Below are 16592 nucleotides of genomic sequence, written 5' to 3'. Positions count from 1 at the left end.
CACCTCACCAAACATGAGAGAGAACCTGTGGTGAACTTCAGTTGTCATAAAAACTCAAAAGATGTTTAGTCTGTCCAGTCTGGACTAATGTAAAAAACCTGATGACCTCCACAGAGAGGACCTGCTCCTGATGTAAATATAAAGTATTTAAATATAAAAGGTCCATTCTATGGTAAAGAAAACAACAATTCATACAATTTAGATGAGACACTCTGGTGAAAACATAACTAGGGTTATTTATATTCAATTTCTCCCAATAGATCCCTTCCACCTAAATATTACACATGGAACCTTTAACTCTTCACTTGTGCTTTTTGCTCAACATTACCTGCTTGTCATCACTGTCAGCTTTCCATTTCATAAAGGTAGATTGAGTTACATGATTATCACAAACACACTGTCATTGCCCTGAAATAGCTGCAATCCTCAAGGATGAAAACACACACATACATACACACACACCCCCATCTGTGTTTCTATCATGGTGCAAACACAGAAACCCACAAACAATTACTCTTTAAAAATTCAACTGTAAAACTAACTAAAGACAATTTTAATGTGATTTACATCTATTTTTGCTCCTTCTGAAAATATATTAAAATATTGTTGTGGAATCACTTTGAGTCTTCTCAAGTGGTCATGCAGTGTTTGAAATGGAGTTCAACAATCAGTGTTGTTTTTTGTGTCATTCTATTTTTAAAGCCAGGATATTATATCACATATATGAGCAACTATTGTGTAGCCACACCAGTATGTAGTATGAACAGTGTATAATGTATTTCGAAACACAAATGTTTACATTTTACGAATGGGTAAAAGTAAGGAGCAGATATTTGTTGACCACTTCAAGGCTGAGAAACACTGAAATCTAGTACAACCATTATTAGTTGGTGTATATGTAAGTTTATTAGGTCAGCAGTTCAGCTACATACAATCCAGATAAACCTAAAGTTTATACAGGTGAGGAAGCTTAGCTGGAGTCAGGTGATTGAAGCCACACCCACACGTACACGACGACGATGGAGGCAAGAGGGAGGACAGAGAGGTACAGATTTATTAAACTCCGGATATTCTCCCGACATTCTCTATTTTGGCTGTATATGAGAAGCACATGTCAGAACGAGAAGCTCCGGATTTTCAGTTTCAGTTTCTTCCAGTCACTTCACCGTAGTATAGTAACTCCGGAGAATGTCAGAGGGAGCTCATGTGAGCGCGAGCAAACTCTTGAGTCGTGGCACTGATGCCACCATCTTGGTGCCCGACAGCACTGGGCTCCTGGTGACGTCAGGACCCAACGCAGTGTCAGACCGGTGGTTTTATGTTGATCGGTGAATAACTCTGATAAAATGTAGTCTCTCAAATATTTGGCACCAATTTTCGACATTGCCCTCACATATTAGCAATTAATGGCTTGGATTGAACTGTATTTATTTTTGGTAGCACTGAACAGCCCAATCCTGCAACATAAGGCACAGTCTCCAATGGGGATCCGTGCAGAAAGGCGCGTAAAGGCGGACCTCTCCACCCACCCGCCCCCTCTGCTCCCATGTGCTTCTCTTTATCATGGTCGTGCGCTTTCGGGACTCTCAGCATCCCAGTGAAGTGCACATCATCGAGCTCAGCGGACTCACCCGGCACATCTGCATCTGCGCCGCCCGCAGTGCCACTGTGTCATCACGCACCGAGAGCGAGCCGCGCAAGAGCAAAGCGCACGGAGAGAAACTGAGACCAGTCCACTCCAGTGTTTTTGGACGACGCGACCGCGGGTCAGACGGACGGTCCCGGGTTTTCTACTGAAGACAGAAGCGCTGATTTTACCGACGACTGCGTGAGGAAGAAACCCAGAGCATGAAGAAGACTCCAAATTCAGGTACTGATAAAAACATTCTATAATACACAATAGAGCGAATCTTTGTTACATGATCAAAATTACATGTAATTCAAATAGAATGTGACCTACTTTTGGCACAGGCTTAATTATATTCTATGAAATATACGTGTTTGCATGTCAAAGTAATGCCACACAGGGAGTATAACAAATAAAAAGAATACATTATTCATGCAATCAATGTATAATTTAGATGACTTTCTGTGTTACAACCTTTACTGCTTAGAAGACTTTCACTTGGAAAAACATATCTGCTATAAACTTTATTTCTGTTTATCTGGAGGTGTCTTCTTCTCTCCCTTTCCAACTTGTCAAACTGTTTCACTTAATCTTTACCCCTCCGCTTTATTTCTACTTGTTTTTGTCGCTGAGTGTGCAGAACCCCAGGGAGCACCTAGGGGTCCCCTGGCTATTAAAGCCTGATGTGCATCATCACCACCATCATCATCTGTCCTTCTCTGCCTGACCTTCTGTATGGATGCACTGGCCCCTCCAGGCTGCAGTGCTGCACATGTGTTGGTGTGTGTGTGTGTGTCGGCTCAATCAAACATTTTAGAAGTTTGCTCACTCATGATGTCAATGTACGTGTTTTGTGTACACGTTTGCTTCCACCCTGAACGACACAATATACACAGTGCACAATTTTGAGTGTTATACAACACAATAACACATCTCTGGCTTTGCTCGGGGACCCATCTGTGTGTTCTCTCCCCCTCCTCAACATTTAGGAATACAGGACGGGCTCTGGGGAGAAAAATAAAGCACTCTAGATTAAACAGACACAGAAATGTGGCACAAGCTGCTGAGGCTTTTGTTGAAAACAGGACACATATTTAACACTCAGCTTGAAGAAACACTCATGTTCACTCATGCCATAAAAGACAAAGCTAATATCTATATCTGCATTAAAGTTATTTGAGAGAAGTCCAATTCAAAATTTCAGAAAGAGGTTGTGGGGTCTTTAAATGGTGACCAAGTGATATTAGAACATTTTCTCCTCAAAATATATAAATAGAGATTTTTATATTGAAGGTGTTTGGCAATGCTTTTATATAGTTGGCTTTTTTTCAACTCACGTTGTTAAACAGTTATCATATCCTCATTTCAGCATCTCTGAGTGCATCGGCTCCTGTCTGATGAAGAATTAGCCTCTGGGAGCAATGGACAATATTTTGGGGGGTTCTGTCTTACACTGTTTACTATCCAACATTTCTCCACACAAACAGTGATACTTTCTGTCACTGTTTTAAGTCCAGAGAACATTTTGGCTAATCTCTATCAACAGCATATTAATGCAGATAAATAAAAAAGCTGTAAGATGATGCATTTCAATCAGATGTTCAGCATCTCAGCCAAAGCCTGATCAAACATGATTGGTCAAACGGAAGCCGAAAAATGTCCATCTCTCTATGTTTTGCATATTCACATTCTGAGTCTGTTTATATCCTCAAATTATTGGTCTGTCTGTGGCATCACATTACATCCATATTTGATTTTCTGCAATCTTACCATTTATCATCAGAAAATCCAGATTATTAACCACATGCATTTTAGCTCAAGCTTTAAGGAATCATTGCTCGACCTTTTATGGAATAGAGATGGGGGGGAAAGGTCACTCTCAGAGGTGAGGCACTAGCCTGTTAGAGGAGTCTTATCACTAACTGTCAGTTGCTTTCTCTGGATATCCTCAAAGCCGCACCTGCACTGACGCATCACTACTCTGCAAACGCACTTAACACTGTCTATGTTGTCTTTAGGCAGTGGTGGATTGATGGCTCGGTAGGTGGTCGGACCGCTGTGGAGCCTGCTGGTGGGTCGGTCACTTTAGTTGTGCAATATCAAGTTTTCAACCTTGTGTGTCACTGCTTTTTCCCATGAAACCAAGTCCAGATGTTAATTTACTGTCCAGGAAGGTTAGAGGACAGAGTCATCCATCACTGCTGACTAAATTGTGCAGAGTACTTTAACTTTAAGATCTTTAGGCACTTTGATCATTAGGCTGTGTGTTAGTCAGCTCTCTGTACATGAGGAGTATAACTGTGACACCAGGCGGCCGCACTCCATCCTCCTGCAGTTCAAAGCTAACCAAGGCTCCAGCAGTTTTTTTTTAACTCAGCATCTTGACCTCAAGGTGTCAAATTATCTTTCAGGCTGGAGCATTTCATGGCTGAACTGAGAGAGAACCCAATTAGCAGGAACATTTTTCCCTAATGAAGATGGTTGTCCCGTCATCTTTTCTTCTATAATTCTCTACTTCAAAAGTTTTTGTGTGGGCTGACTCAGGGTGCGATAATGCCAGAGTTCGCAGACATGCAAGATTGTGGTGATGTGTATTGAGAGCAGCTTTCGCCTGTAAAAATAGAAAGCACAAACCAAGGAGAGAGAAATGCCCAAAAAGTACAAAATAGACTAAATCTAACCATGAAAACCTGCTTTTTTTATTGGAAAAACCCCTGTGCTTGACTTTACTCTCAAAGTGGGAACATTGTGTCTTCACTTCGTGGATGACTAACAAGAGGACAACCATTTTATATCCCAACAGTCCATATGAAATAAATCAATATAAAAGACTCTAAATAACCACATCTGAAAACTTTGGCCAATTATGTTCATTAGCAGTGTATCAATTATTCTTAAAATATATTTATGTAGTAGTGCAATTTAAAGAAAAAATTGAAAAAATCCACCATAATTTACCAGAGACCGGATTTTTTTTTCAACAGTATATTGGGATTTTATATATATACTGAAAAATCTAAAAAATGTCTATAAATACGTACATCACAAATGCTGTGACCAAAATCTACCCTGGAAAACCAGCTTGTTTCTTTTATTTGGAAATACCCCTTGGTTTCTACATCCTCTTTTGGAAGAATTTTTTAGATCTCTGCTCTCTCAAGTCACTCGTGTTTAATTTACTGTCAAAGTGGGAACATTGTGTTGTCCCCTTTTAGATCACTAACAAAAAATATGGTTTTAGTAAAGTCCCTAGAGACCCGGAGCTCGTTGGACCTAATGAGCTGGATGTACCCATATTGTTCTGTAGTTTCAAGTAACGGGAGACCCAGCGGAGTAAATGCACTGTGCCCCCCCTCCTTTTTTTTCTTCGTCTTTCTATCATCCTGCGCATGAGAGGTCCCAGTCAGCTGTGCTATATATTCTCATGGTTGGGTCACTTTTGAAAACAGGCTCGTCCTCAGCTTGAATACACTCCTTTGTGGGGAACATTTGCTGGAGGCTGCTTACGTGAATTTGTTGGACCTTTCATCGTCGGTAGAACATTTGATAAAAACTCAGGGAGGCATTTTTGATGTTGACCCGTAGTTGTAACGCTGGTGCCAGTGAACATGACTTTGACTTCATATATTTTCCTATGACAGTGTTGTTTTATTCTTCAACAAACCTCTTCACTCTATATTGTCATGTTAGAGACGTTGACCTAGAACACTGACTGTGCTGGATGTGTGCTTTTGAAATGACTGATTAATTCAATGACGTAACATCTCACAACTCTTCAGCAGACAAACGGGCTGATGGCCAGGGTTTAATAAACCGGATTAGATGTCAGGGGTGGCGTGCACAGGCACACAACACTGACTTAGTGCATTAAACTGGTTATTCCATCCGAACGAGAATAGGCCACTTGAATAAAACTGTTCCTTTCCGCATCCAAACACAAATATGAGCATTTCTAATAGGACTTAGATGCTTCAGTGTCATCTTTAACTATAAATTTCAGTAACATTTCTGTTATGATGATATGATCACATAGTGGCAATGTTATCCAAAGTAATGATTATAGGCCAATTAGCTACAATGTCAAAGTAATGGGATTGATTGTCATTTGAGCAGATGTTTCTCTGAGGAGTTGGTTGAGACCAAAAACAGAGGTAAAAGAGATTGCATAATGGACTGTGACATATGTAGGGCTGTGGTTGATTAGCAATGAATTAGTTTATTATTCCGAAAATGTATTTATTTGGTAATACAATCTAAAGAAAATTGGGGAAAATGTTCACCTTACGTTACCAGAGCCCAAAATACTTTTAACCAACAGTCCATAGGGATTAGGTATATATTGAAATAAGAGAGAGAAAGGCTGTAAAATGATTATTATTTATTAGTTTTGATTTAACTCAACATCTCCCCATGTCTGCGTAGGTTTTCTCTAGGTACTTCAGCTTCCTCCCACAGTCCAAACACATGCAGATTTTCAGATTGGGGTTTGGTTATTTTGAGTTGTCTAAATTGTCTATAATGCCCAGATAATTCTCAGGGCTGTACTCAAACTAGACTTGTCTTAAAAACAACACTTTCAACTGCAGCCTGCGTCATGTCATCCATCCTCCCACTAAACCAAACCAGTAGGTCCCACAGAGAACCTGCAGATGAGCGAAGTCAATACACTTCTTTATTTCCCTTCAACAATGGCTCTTCAGTGACAGCGCAGCTAGTTTCCCTTCAGTCTGAGTCATACATTGGCCCGGGGTGTCACCACATTCACTACTGTTCCCTGTGAGAGTCGAGCTGTCTTAGGAGACTTCGCTATTCATTGGTGAGCCTCGAGTTCATCCACTACGTAAGTGTCAAACTCCCAAGCTCTCCTCTTTATATAATCTGTATCACAGTAAAACCTCTGCTCCGAGGATTAGACCACCTTTAGCGATCTTCTTTCTTAAGTGACAAGTACAAAAGCTCACTGTCTTAGCTCATAAGGTTTGCCTTAGATACTGTTATTCAACTAAAGTTTCTCTCATTGAAAGGTCTGAACTTTTTTCCCTTAGATAAACTTTCCCTCGGCTATAAGCCTAATCCTCTTCCTCCCACTCCAGGAAGTGACACATGGTTTTTGCTCCGTCTCTCATGTGGTTTTATCTCTCACTTTATCTCTCTTCACAGCTGAAAATTCCTATATCGGATTGAACTCAGCTTTGGGCTCTGAACTGCTGACCCGTGCTTCAACAATGCATGTGGGCATGAGTTGTGTGGGCATGTGCACGCACACAAAGTAGCGCGGAATGATGCGAGTGTATGACATCATCCGCCACTGTGTCAGAGTTTGGCTATATATAGAGATGGCTGATGATGACGTCTCAGCTTTAACAAAGCTGCCCTGTGAATAACATAAGGATGAAAACAGGCCATGTCACTGCTGGTTACCGTGATGAGCAACCAGCCAGTCGTGAATGATTCCTCCGCATGCTCATTAGAGAAACACCTGATGTTGAAAGCAGATGCCATCAGTCAAATGTCAGCTGATCTCGATGAGACGGTCTTGTCACTTGGAATTTTGTATTACGGATAATTTGATACACTACAAGGAATAACGTGTTTTGTCCCGTGTGATAGAGGTGTGCCTGTTTGCATGCATATATAGAAATAAAAAAAGCAACATATTTTGCTTCTCAAAATTTGTTGGTCATAAGAGACTAATTTCCCAACAATTTAAAGTTTTACTCGGGCTCTTTGCATTTCACCCTGTATTCACAGTTTTTGCATTTGCAGACATTTTCTTCAAGCAACCAGAGAAGAGCTTTTCCAATGATTGACAAGTTATGGCCAACACACCATGTTCAGATTCAACTCATGATACACAGAGAAACACTGGTAATCATATTCCCGCTCGGCTGCAGAACAACACACATTACCAACTAGAAGAGTCCCAACAATAAACTTGCTAAATCATTCATTGATAACAAATATGTATCAGAGAGTATGATAGTTGACATATATATATATATATATATATATATGTATGTGTATGTATATATATATATATATATATATATATATACCACCATTACTATAATTTATACAACAGATTCTAAATAGAAACATGTCAAAGATATGTATAACAATATACAGATTACATCTCTTTTTTCTGATGTGTATCTGGGTCACTGTTTTTACATTAACTACAATTAATGCATCCCTATCAAAAAATCAGGTACTGGTTTTAGGCATCCATAAGAATGATACTGGTGCACCCTCAAAAATCCCGCATGTTGGTCTCCACCAAGAATAATTTTGTTCTCAGTAATCAAATCAGGAAATCTGAAACTAATGAATTATACATGTCCAATGCGTAATGTACTGCATATTATGTAAATGAGTTTTTCACACTCGGTCATTTTGTGTTTTTTCTGGTTTGTGCTTCTTTGCCAAACTCCACATGAACAGAGCGCTGTGTGTCTGCGTGCACATGTCTCTGTGCACATGTGTATGTGTGTAGAGTAAATGTAGACTGTCTGGGTTGGGGTTGTGGATTTAGACATCAGGAGCTTGGCATGCTGATTACAGAGTTCTGAAGCCACAGAGAACCACAGGAACTCTCTCCTCTCTCTCTCCCCCCGCCTTCTCTTTCCAGCAGCATCCCTCCATCAGTTCAGGCTAATTTGCTGGGATGGAGGTGAAAGCTGCAGGCCCGAGGCCCGATGTGGCCGGGCTCTCTACGTTATGATAATCAGCCAAATCACAGGGCTTTGCTCCTCTCATCCACGCTCTGTGTAAGCGTAACGTTACTCAATTAGCTAACGCACAGTTAAACACTGAGGGTTGTAACAGTAAAAAGCAGAAAGAGGTATAGTACACATTGTAGCAGGCACTAAGTGCTGCTGACAGAATGTTGTTGTTCCAGCTTAACAAATTTCATATGGATTTGTGAAGCCAGCATTTCAGGCTGTTTTTATTCTTGCTCCAGTGCCACTCAAAACCCCAAAATGAAGTCTTACAAAAATCCTGCTGGTTGGATGAAAGATGCCAGAACTTCTGCAGTGGCCTTATTCTATCTACAATATCCTCACAGTGTCCATATATTTATCAATTGGTACAACAGACCCCCGTCTTTCCTGAAAGGGATCTGGAACTTTGAGGATATCCTATTTTATGTAGTCTGCTGCCAGCTCCCTCTCACGTCTAATGATTACCTTATGGTGAGGAGGAAATAGCCAGCAGTTTTACCACAGCCATGCTGGGACGGACAGACGCGTAGACTGCACTACCAGCACTTTCACAGCCTCCGACAGCCCAAATGACCCGAAAGTGGGATTTAAATTGTCAGAGAACGGGAAGAGAGGAGCCTTTGTGAGTTATAGCTTAAAGAGATGGGGTTTTCTGTGATCCGAGTGGAAAGTGTGTGAGTGCGTGGATTGTACGTCTGTATTGTGTGTCTCATGAGAAACAGGGTCATGTATTGGTTATCGTGATGATTTTCCCTGGTTCTCGTAGCTGATTGGTGGAGTGTAGCTCAGAATTGATGGAAAGTTGTGCCAGTTGCTGACTCAACACCAGTAGAGACTTGGGCCATGAGTCTAACCCGGCTTTGTTTTGACTACACCGGTTTTATGATCTGTGAAACATCTTCAGTGGTTGACAGTTTGTGTTGTGATAGACCGTACTAATGACAGAGGTCAGTGTTTTGTGAGGAACACTAGAGAATATTGTGGTTCTCTCTCATTTCAGATTTTGTTTTACTTTTGGCCATGCTAACGGTATGGCTCAGTTCAGTTTCTTCCAGGCTGAAATATCACAACAACTATTGAATGAATTGCTCATGCATTGTTCCCAGAGGATAAATCCTACTGACTTTGGTAATTTACCCCATGTAGGTTAGATTATGGATTTTTCCAATTCTTAATTTCGTGAATCTTGGAATCTTGGAATCTTTGTTCAGCCAGGGTCTCTCTGTTTGCATGATGTCCCTGTGTCTGCTTGGATTTTTTCCAGGTACTCCAGCTTCCTCTTACAGTCCAAGGACATGGCAATTGGGGTTAGGTTAGTAAGAAACTTTGAATTGGTGTAAATATGAGTTTGAATGTTTGTCGTTGTATGTTGACCCTGTGATACACTGGTGACCTTGCCCAATGTCAGTTGGGAGGGGCCCTGTGACCCTCAAAGCTGTATAGATAATCAATGAATGTATGATGTCTACATGTGTCTTATAATGGTTCAAGTTTACTTATCCTAACCCTAAACTTCACCCAAAAAGTCAGTTTTCCTGCAAATGATTACAGAAATTGTATTTTTGGCTCTGAGATCTTTTAGAAGGAAAAGTACAGCTGCGCCTGAACTCATTGTCTGTGGGCACAGAGGTTAGCTGCTGCTGCTGCTGCTGCTCATGTGGCACTTTCTCATCATTGCTCATTCTAATCTTGCTCATTTATCAGTACAATGGCTGAAATTACTCTCTGCTATGATAGAGCAGTGGGATCCCAATAATGTCAACAGGAATATGATTTTAAATGGCCACGTTACTTTTCATAGTATTATTTTCCAGCAGTTCCTGGAAACCCATAATGTTCCAATTAGTGCTCAGTGAATCTTAAAGGGGTTTTCCTGACAGAGATTTACAAATTGCCTGTAACATGTTTACAATTCCCAGACAATCACTCATACATTTTATTGAGTCCCCGCTCACTATGTCCGCTTAACCCAGCAGGTCAGCAGTGATGCACCCCAGCATGAAAATACCACACCAGTAAATGAGAAGCAGACTCAGTGATGCTGCTTTAGATTTACATTACATTAACATTTTACATCATTTTGAATAATCCGATGTGATATAAAAAGGAAAAGCACATCTAGTCACTTTATATGAGAGGACTACAACACACCAGCTCCTCCATCCATCCCTCTACCCTGTACTCACTCTCATTCAGTGGGAATCATTTTTAGGGCCATGTGGATGCCATCAAGCCAGGCTGGGAAGTCTGATTGGAAAATTGAGATACAATCAGACCCTCTGATTCCCAGATTGCTTTAATGATACATACTTATTGTCTAATAGTGTCTGAATAACTCCTGGGCTTATTCTGGATGGTACTTCATGTTGAGGACCATGACGTTTCAGAAATGAATTCCAGATTTAAAATTTAGCCTCACAGCTGTGGAATCATCCGAGTGATCTGTTGTATGAACCACAATGATTTAGGTTATTTGGTGGCTCATATTGTGGTATTTCCCTAATTTGGTTGAATAGCACTGACGAAAAGAGACAGGAAGTGATATTTCTCTGGATCAAGCTCTGTGAGCAGTGCTTTTAAAATGTTTTTTATTTCCTGATGGTTTGCATGTGAGTCTGGGGTCCGGTTCTAAATTTGGCTTGTGAAGATGACTGATGTGAAGAATTGTGTCGTCCCTGTACATGCCCCCGGTCGGATGTGTAGGCTGAAGCAGCAGCAGGCGACATAAATGAGGAGGACAGTGTCTCTCTCTCTCTCTCTCTCTCTCTCTCTCTCTCTCTCTCTCTCTCTCTCTCTCTCTCCATATGTGGGTATGATGGAGATAAGGCAGGAGATGGGGGCAACGCAGCAGCCTGCAGGTCACAATGTTGTCTCTCCTTCACGTCCTCTCTGAGCAGAAGGGATTTATTATACCTCTGCTTTTATGTTTAAAAAAGTGTGTGTGTTTACATCATAGACTGCATGTAAAGATGGACAATATAACTTTCCCCAAAAATGAAGCCAAAGCATCTCGATCGCCGCCTGATGGATGGCTGCAATACAAGTCATAAAATGCAGAAGATGGTGCCGTTGGTATCTGGGGCCATTTTTGATAAATGTTAGTGGGAGGAGGTGGAGACACGTTAGTCCAGTCCATGTTTTACACCTTCTTGTTTCCTCTGCTGGTGAATCTGTGAAATGGGAAGAAAATATCAAGCAAGCTAAAGAATCTGTTTATTTTTTTACTTGCTATTGATTGTACAGATTTCCTCCTTTTAAGTAGCGGGAGGGGGAAAACTTTGCCATCGTAGTATAAAAAAACTACATATAATGTAAATGCAGTACTGTATAATCAGCGTATTTCCCAGCAGTCATTTTGACTTCTTATGGGTGTTACTTCTAAGATAAGCAATAGCTCTGTTTCATTAATTTATTGTGTGTGCGTGCGTGTGTGTGTATGGTGACATCTATACATGTATTTTTGACCCTGGGCAAAACAGAGTTGCAACCAAATCCAATACAATTCAAGTAAAACAGTCTAAAAACATAAAATGCCTCCATACTGCTCGTGTGGTGTCACCAAAGTGTCTGTAACCCCCGACATTCAAATTCGAGTCGATATGGCGTCATTTACACCACGTTTTTTTTGCCTACATGCCAGCTCTTATCCTCCTCTGGAACCACCTTCACAAGCGGCTCCCTTCTTCTCTTCCTCCTCTCCTCTCTCCTTCCCCTCCATTTACCTCTTTCACTATACTTCCCCTGCTTGCTCCTCCTCTTCTCCTTTTATCTTTTATCTTCTCCTCACTGTTCCTTCTCCTCCACTGTGCATCGTTGCCCAGCAGGCATCCCTTTAGTGTTGGCTGGCATGCTGGTGAGTTTTTTGCTCAACGGTTATGTAACTAAATTTAGCATGTTTGAGTCACGCGCATGGCCATAGGTCATGCTCTGAGATGACGGCTCACATTAATGTGCACCCCAAGGCTCACCATCCACTCTTAGTCAATGTGTGATGCACAGCTTTTTTTTAGGGGTTGTGTGTGTTTGCATTTGTCTCATGAGTGAACAAACGCGCGTGTCCGTCTGCGCCTCACGACCATCTGCCTAGTTGGGTGCAAATGTAGGCTATGTGTTTGTTCTATGTGTGTGTGCGTGTGTGTGTGTTATCTTTGTTGTGTTTAGGATGTACTGTTATACAAGAAGAATGTGCTCAGATAGCCAGTTGATTTTGTGTGTATTTGTAAGCTACTGGTTTTAAGTGCATGTTTGAGTGTTTGTATGCATTCATGTGTATGTGTGTGTGTGTTGTGGGTGGGTCTGGCTGTATTTGACCAGCAGGTTTCGATGATGAAGGGGGGGAAGTGTTGAGAGGTGTGAGTGAGGGATTTCCTTTCTGTGTGATGTCTCTGCCTGAATTACGTCCTTTACAAGTTCAAACAACGTAATTTAACTGCTGCAGTGTGTCTTATTGCACCAGGAAACAATACAGATGTTGGATGCAAAAATGACATTTTCCGAAAAGGTAGTTAAAAATATATCTTATATTTAACAGAATATCATATATTTTAATAAAAAAGTACTTTTGTGAAATATAAAACCAAAATAGGTCACAACATGAACTAAAATAAATAAGTTTATGAGTTGCCTTGAGTCAATGGAGTTATGTTAATGTTTAAAACATAATAAACAAAAAAAGCTGAAAGGTCAGTGTCACTTTAAATATTTGGAGCACTGGACCGAATAATTGAGCAGCGACACCTGGATGATTTTTACCTCTCCAAAGAAGGTTATATGAGGTAATTAGAGAAATATTATTCTTAAAATTAAAATAAATGCAGGTGAAATAAGTAATGTAATGTCCATAATCTTGATCGAGTAATTTATAGGTATATTATAGGTCCTTATTATTGAATTATTATGTGTCCAGATGAGCGTACTGTGTTGCACGTGTGTGTGTGTGGGGGGGGGGGGCATTGCCATTTAGCTTCCACCAAACAGCAGGGAAAAAAAGAAACAAACGACCTAAAGTAAATCATGCAGTAGTAGCTGTGATCCACATGTACACAAGAAGACACTGGAAGCTTCTCGTGTATATATGTATCTATGTGTGTACATCAGAACATGTCATTGTGTGTCATGCCAATGCCGGTGAGTCAACATATGCATACGCGCATGTTGTGCATTTCATGTGTTTTTTTGACCCCGACCCTGTGATTAATCGTATTCCTTTAGTAAGTCTGGAAAATAACCATGAGACAGAAAGAGCCTGCAGGCAAAAGAGACATGCCTCTATTTTTAAAACCGCACTTTTGTCACAGGACCAACGTTCCTGCTTTCCATATGGATCCCACACCAACGCGGCTCCTTTTGGGTTTCTCTGCTTTTATCCTTGAATTTCTGGATTTACTTATCACCTGGAGCAGAATTGTGATTTTGGTGTCTGCACATGGTTGTAGTTCAGCTCTGCACAAATATAACAAGCTGCAGAAACATGAATACAGTGTAGACAGCGCTCCATCAAATACACAGAGCACTGACAGTGAGGTGGAGACACTACTCTGAGGTCGACTGTCCCAACTCAGACATTAGAGATTATTAATAAACTGTATGTGGATGTACTTATACTGTATAAACGTCTACCATAATCTCATTTATGTACTTTACTTTCATTTTGACAAAATACACACACTCACAGGTTTGTTGTGCTATCCTTAGGACTTTGCATTGACTCCCGTCTCCCATTCATACTGTAATTAGTATTTGATCTTTTTAAGTTTTAGTTTCAACCACACCAATGGTTAATAATATACCAAACAATAAAAGTGAGTCTGAAGAAGAGACTTTAAAGAGGAGTTTTACTGTCTGAGAACTCCAGGCAGGGAGTTGTGATTTCGGAATTTAAAAACATAAGGGGGTATCAGATCCCAGATTATAGACAGGAGCCTGACAGTTCAAGGTTTTAAAAAACGAGTACTCAAATCTTTAAATCCTTTCTAAAACTCACCGGTAACCAGTGAAGGGCAGTACGGATTGGTGGAATGTAATTCATGTCTATCCTTAACCATAAAAACAAAGCGCAGAACTCAGAAATGAAGATTTGCCTCTTTTGTTTATGCTGGAAAAGGTTCTGAAGAGGTAACACACACACTGATAGAGAGAGGCATTTGTCATCACTGCTTGTTTGGAGAAACAACAGGTCCTATCTTTATCCAAGCACCGGCCTCACCCAAGAAAGAAAGATGTTCCTGTTGACTCCAGCTGCCTGTGTGAGTTTCTTGCCTCCATTTAAGGATGTCCTGCATTATCGAGTGAGAAGAAAAACATGCATGTGGGTGTGTGACAGTTTGTTTTGGGCCACATTTGTGCTTCCTGCTAAAGCTGGTGTTGCTATGGGTAAATCTGGAAGACGTGTGTCTTGAGAAGATATTTTCACAGTAAGAAAGAAAAGAGGAAGAGGAAGTGAGCTGGGCCTTCTCCTTCTGTGTGTGTGTTGTACTTGCGAGTTCCTCACCGAGACGATGGCTTGCTAAGTGGCCCTTGAACCTGTCAAGCTGCAAGTTGAGTGTGTGTGTGTGTGTGTGTGTGTGTGTGTGTGTGTTACAGGTTACAGAATGATGATGAGTTCAGACTGTTATAAAACATCAAATCATTTATCGTAGAGCTGATATGAGGGACACTGAGGTTACATCACTGATTGTTAAGTCTTATTGAGAACCTCTTCGTGCACGAAGTGACCAATGGCTGAACTTCCTGCAGACGATGATTGTGCAGGACATTCTGCTCACTTAGATCCACTCCTCAGTTGTTTGAATCATTGCTTTTATGTGAGTTTCTACACCCTGATCATTTACAGTAGCATAGCAGTGATGATGACATGGTAGAAGTGTGTGTTGTTGGTGTGGTGCAGGACGTCCTGGTGGAGTTTGACTCGTGTAACAAGCGGACTGAGTTTATTTTCAGATCAGGACCTTTGGTCAAATTGGCTGAGGCTCTGTTTGACAAAATATAGCTCTCGTGTCTGGGGAGCATGTGTGTGTATGTGTACTTATATATCTTTACGAGGTTGGTCCTCACTTTTTGGAAGGGCTGTTTGAGGGTTAACTCTTACCTGTAGGGTTAGGATTTGGTTAAAGTAATGGTTTTAGATAGAAGTACAGGAACGTGTTACCTTGCTTACTGTTTTTGTCACACTTTTAGGGACTTTTCCAGCATAAACACTGACCTTGTAAGGACCAGTAGACCTCATGGGGACCAAAGACCAGTCCTAATGAGCTGGTTTTAGGTTAACATTGATATTTAGACGTGAACTGTGGTTAGGTTGAGGTTACGGTTAGACATGAATTGGTTAAGGTTAGGATAACGTTTTGGTTACGTTGTCTTGATAATGATAACTGTGCAAACCTGTGTGTGTGTGTGTGTGTGTGTGTGTGTGTGTGTGTGTGTGTGTGTGTGTGTGTGTGTGTGTGTGTGTGTGTGTGTGTGTGTGTGTGTGGTCCAGGTATTACTCTTGTTGTGGGGACTTAAATCTGTTTACACTTTCACATTATGGGGACTTGTCTTCCTTACTGGGACACAAAGCAAGTCCCTATAATGTCAAGTATTACATTTTAAGCTGAAGACATGTTTTAATGTTAAGGTTAAGGTTAGGGTTTGGCAAGTTGTTACGGTTAAGGTTTAGGTTTAGGTTTGCATAAGTTTCCAGGAAACCAATGTAAGTCAGTGTAATGTCCTCTGAAGTCATGGAGACATGACTGTGTGTTTGAGAAAGACAGAGAGACTCATAAGGGGAACTAGGAGAGAGAGAGAGAGAGAGAGAGGGGCAGCTAAAGAAAGAGTAACAGAAAACACTAGAGAAAAGGAAAATGAAAAAAATTGCAGGTTGTGTATATTCTGGGATAAAATCCTGCGTCACATGAATGTGGGAGAGAGTGAAAAAAAGAGAGGGACTCCATATGACCAGCATATGGCTGCACACGTCTGCTTCACTCACTTGTTATCCTGACAGACTGAAGACATTAAAACTTGGAGGAAGTAAGAGCACAGGGAGACAGAGGGAGGAGAGAAGGGAGGGTTAAAAGAGGGGGACAGGGTGACTAAGTCAGGAGAAAGGGGAAGTCTCCAAGAAGAAAAAAAGGGAGGGAAGGAAGGAGCAGAGAAAAAGCAGAGGTTACATGTGGTTATTTGAGGTAGCTGTTGAGTTATGGAGCGCGACAGAATAGCCGGTAAGTTGTGGCTCTTTTTTTCCAACTTATTTGGTAATTGAA

The 16592-nt window shown here is 40.9% G+C and overlaps 1 protein-coding gene across 3 annotated transcripts in view; it reads left to right on the top strand.

The window, feature by feature from the left end:
- The first annotated feature begins 1709 nt into the window (after positions 1 to 1709).
- The window catches only part of septin9b (septin 9b), a 71346-nt gene continuing 56463 nt past the window's right edge, over positions 1710 to 16592 (top strand). The window contains exon 1 of one of the 3 annotated variants that reach the window (XM_020084234.2): positions 1710 to 1870. In XM_020084234.2, coding sequence (XP_019939793.1) covers positions 1849 to 1870 — 22 coding nt within the window. In that variant the 5' untranslated portion in view covers positions 1710 to 1848. Of the gene's footprint in view, positions 1871 to 16374; positions 16551 to 16592 lie in introns of those variants that run through there. The other 2 variants (XM_069530282.1, XM_020084233.2) reach the window with 2 other exon arrangements.

This window comes from Paralichthys olivaceus, chromosome 8 (assembly GCF_024713975.1).
Source record: "Paralichthys olivaceus isolate ysfri-2021 chromosome 8, ASM2471397v2, whole genome shotgun sequence".
Taxonomy (NCBI): Eukaryota; Metazoa; Chordata; class Actinopteri; order Pleuronectiformes; family Paralichthyidae; genus Paralichthys; species Paralichthys olivaceus.
Note: the sequence above shows the minus strand (reverse complement) of the source record. Positions and strands in the feature narration are given on the sequence as shown.